Source organism: Cryptomeria japonica, chromosome 1 (genome assembly GCF_030272615.1).
Source record: "Cryptomeria japonica chromosome 1, Sugi_1.0, whole genome shotgun sequence".
NCBI lineage: Eukaryota > Viridiplantae > Streptophyta > Pinopsida > Cupressales > Cupressaceae > Cryptomeria > Cryptomeria japonica.
In genome coordinates this window covers 315,949,042-315,952,796 of record NC_081405.1, presented here as the reverse complement: position 1 = coordinate 315,952,796, position 3,755 = coordinate 315,949,042, and the positions used below count along the sequence as shown (strand labels likewise).

The following is a 3,755-nucleotide window of genomic DNA, read 5'->3' as shown; positions in this document are numbered from 1 at the left end:
CCCCCTTTGGCATTGATAGCAAAACTTAGAAAAAAAATTGTCAACTAAGTGTGCAATACTATATGACATGTACTCCCCCTTAGCAATTACTCATATTACTCCCTCTTTACATTACATACAAAATTTTGATTGACTATTAACTATTACTCCCCCTTTGACAACAATGCCAAATAAAGAAGTAAAATACATAAAAGATATATACATTTTACATCAAAATTTGCATCAGAGCATATATAAATATAAGTCATAAAGTTTTTTTGCAAAGAAATTTTAGAGAAAGCATCATTGAAATGAAACTTCAACTATTTTAAGTCGTTTAGCCCATGTCTCTAATAGTGTGTTGGTAATCTCAACATGTGTCTTTATCTGCCCAGCTAATTCCTCCATTGGATCAATTGTACTCATCTGAGGTGTAGCCAAAATAACCTCTGACTCTTTATATGCTCGCTGTAAAATTTCAACTTTAGGAATTAGGTGAGTTTGGAGCTCCTTCAATGATCTAACCCATTTGACCTGTTCATGTTCATACATATAAAGTTTATGATGTAAGTCTACAACTAATCTACCAAAAAGAATAGCTAAGTCATTTAGTGGCCTAAATGTTTCACTCAAAATTTTAAGTTCTTTCTCAGCATCTTCCCTTTTCTCCTTTAAGTTGGCACAAAACAATGAAAACTTTGTAATAGTAGCCAAAATATTTCCTCTAGTTTCTAGTGCATTCTTCAATAGGTCTTCATTAACCGTGATTGCTACCTTACCTTTATCTATGTCAATCATTAGGAGTTCTATCATTTTCTTCTTGTAATCCTTTTCAACTAATATATATGTTGCATCTACAAAAGTCTTGAGTTGATCTCTGGCATTGGTAACCAACTACCCAAGTATGTCAATGGGAGTGACAAAACTTTCAGTATTAGTCTCTAGTAGGAGACTAGACAAAATATCAACTACTATCTTGATTGTCTCTGCCTCTCTTTGTTGTTCCTGCATTTTTTTCTTTTGAGCTCTAGATTGCATTGTTGTTGCAAGCTCCATCAATTGAGAAGAACTCAGATTATCCATATCAATAGGACCTTTAATGCTCACAGAGTTGTCATCATCATCATCAATTATTTTCTTCTCCTTTTTCTCTACCTTGTCTTTCTATGTTTTCTCCTTCTCAGTATTATCTTCTTCTGTCTTCTCTTCTTTAGTGGTTTCCTTGACCGGTGGTGGTTGTGTCTCCATATTTTGTTCATTCACCAATACTTCCTCATCAGTCTTTTCTTTTTGACTGTCAACAACATTTACACTTACCGATGGGATTTGACTATCAATAGGTTGTGTGTTCATCGGTGGCTCATCAGAGCTCTTTTCTTCAATTTTCTTCTCTATTTGTTCCTCTTGTTTCTCATGTTGTTCAAACATTTGAACATCAACATCAAGTACATCTATATTATCAATAGTATTATCAACCTTGTCTCTGGTGTTATCATCAGGAATGAATATTGGTTCAGTATCAATAGGATCATCATACATATACTTGTTATCCAATTCAAAATTTGTGATCTTAACACCTTTAGGAAGTTCTTTTTCCTTTAGCTTTTCAAAACTATCTTCCTCAACTTGTTCATCTTTTCCTTCATCTTCATCTGGGATGAGACCTAAAGCCTTCTTAATAAAAATCTCATTCTCCTTCTGGACTGATTCGGTCTCTCCTATTAACATTCTTGTTAATCTCTTCTTGGATCTGAAAGATGCCTTTGCATTAACCTATATCTGTTCAATTTCTTATTCACTTGCTTCTGGTTGCGGGTGCTTAAAGATATAATCAATGAATCCTTTGTATTGGCTAATGGTAGCCTACCACCTTACATCAATAAGGTTATACAAAGAATTAGGAATCTCCCCTTACAACTCAATAAGGGCTCTGCTATATTTATTCATACTGAAGATGATTGCATCTTCAATCTCCCTTTGTTGACTTTCAAATAAATGAACAAACAATGTATTCAAACCTTTGTATATCCCATAATCCTTGATTATTTGAACCATTCTATTGAAAGAATCTTCTAATGTAAATGGTTTCTTAGGTGACTTACCCTTACCGGTTGCCTTAGGTTTCTTAACACGTGCTCTCTCTTTTATCCTCCTTTGATTTAGTAGCCTCTTCCTCATTTGTCGATTTGTGGGCTTGTTGCTTCTTCCTCTTTTTGGTTTGAACTAGTTCAACAGGTGGATCAACAACTTTTTGCTTTCTTCGGAACTAAATTTTAGATGGTTTCCCTCTTTGTGATTCAACCAGTTTTTCTTCTTCCATCTTCTTCTATGTTGTATTGGCTTTTGTAGCTTGTCTTACCGGTAGGGGTACTGATAGGGGTACCGGTAGGTGCACTTGATGCTTCACCTTGCTCTGTTGTATACTTATCCCTTGCTATTGTTATCTGCTCTTTTGTGAAACATGCTTGCTTAGCAAATGCTTCAACCTCCTTCCTCATCTTCTTAGCAATTACTGGTCTCTACAACTCAGAGTGGACTTGTAGAGATTTTTCTTTGTAAGTCCAAAATCTTTCTACAGTGGTATCCACCGGTTTCTCTAACAGATGGTTAGCATAAGCAATGATTAGATCCTTGTTTACCTCATATCCCATAGGTAATACCCATGTGGTTCTAGGGATAACTGCTTCCATCATACAGGTGTTAGTATCCACCATAAAATAAATTGTCTTCTCATACCAGTTGACTACTTTTGTCGGTATACATTCTCTAGCATGCATTTTCTTTTGAAATTCATTGAAGTAACCCTATGAAATATTATCAAACTTTTCCTTCAGTATCTTAATGTTGTTCTTCATCTGTAGTAGTGTAGGGGTACCTTCAATCCATTGAACATCTCCAATACCAGGGAAATGGTTTTGGAAATAGAAGAAAAATCCCAAAATCAATTGTCCAAATTTTAATCTCGGCTTCTTGTCTTTCTTTATAGCTTCTAGATTCACCATCAGTTGACTTATTAGTTCCTCTTCCAAATCATCGTCAACATTCTCTTTTACCATCTGGTGGGCAGTATGAATAGTTGTTGCCGGTATGTTGTTCATTCTGCTTGAATAATAAATTCTATACCCGATCACCATAGAACCATATTTCACAATTGGATCATTGATGTTGTTTATTGTCATGGCTTTACCATCCCATCTTGATCCTATCAAATTCTCAACATCATTCTTGGGTACTGATCTAAGTAAGGGTACTTCACCGGTTGAGTAGAATTTGGTTACTGCATGAATGACTTCCTTGGTTATTTTATGCAATCGATCCAACCACATAAATTGATCATGAATGGACTCAAAACAAATCTAACTAGCTCATTATGAAAATAATTAATGAAGTTGACTGCATGATGAAACCCTTTCTCGACGACACTCTTAAACTGTTCTTTCAATATGCCCTTGTTATCACACAATGATCTATATTGTTCATGAATAGCTTATACATCCATATCCTCTAGTTTGCAGTGATAAAAAGATCTGACATCTTCGACATGCAAAACTCCATACGGTACACTAGATAGGGCACCGACAAGGTTTGTTTCCTCTAATTTGAAAGGATATCATTTAAACTCTATCGTGGCCTCTCGAACACATCAACTAGAAGCAGAGTATCCATACTACAATATGCAAAACTTTGAAGCAAAGAGTAAGATTCACTAATAAATACCTTTCCTACTTCTGAACAAGGGTTTCACACCGTCAAAACCTTCAACATCGATCACTGAT

General features: G+C 35.3%; 1 protein-coding gene across 1 annotated transcript; it reads right to left on the bottom strand.

Moving 5' to 3' along the window:
* Nucleotides 1–1,143: 1,143 nt before the first annotated feature.
* LOC131070609 (uncharacterized) lies at nt 1,144–1,707 on the bottom strand. The gene has a single exon (XM_058006188.2). The coding sequence runs from the start codon at nt 1,705–1,707 to the stop codon at nt 1,144–1,146; it is 564 nt and encodes a 187-aa protein (XP_057862171.2).
* Between the last annotated feature and the right edge of the window lie 2,048 nt (nt 1,708–3,755).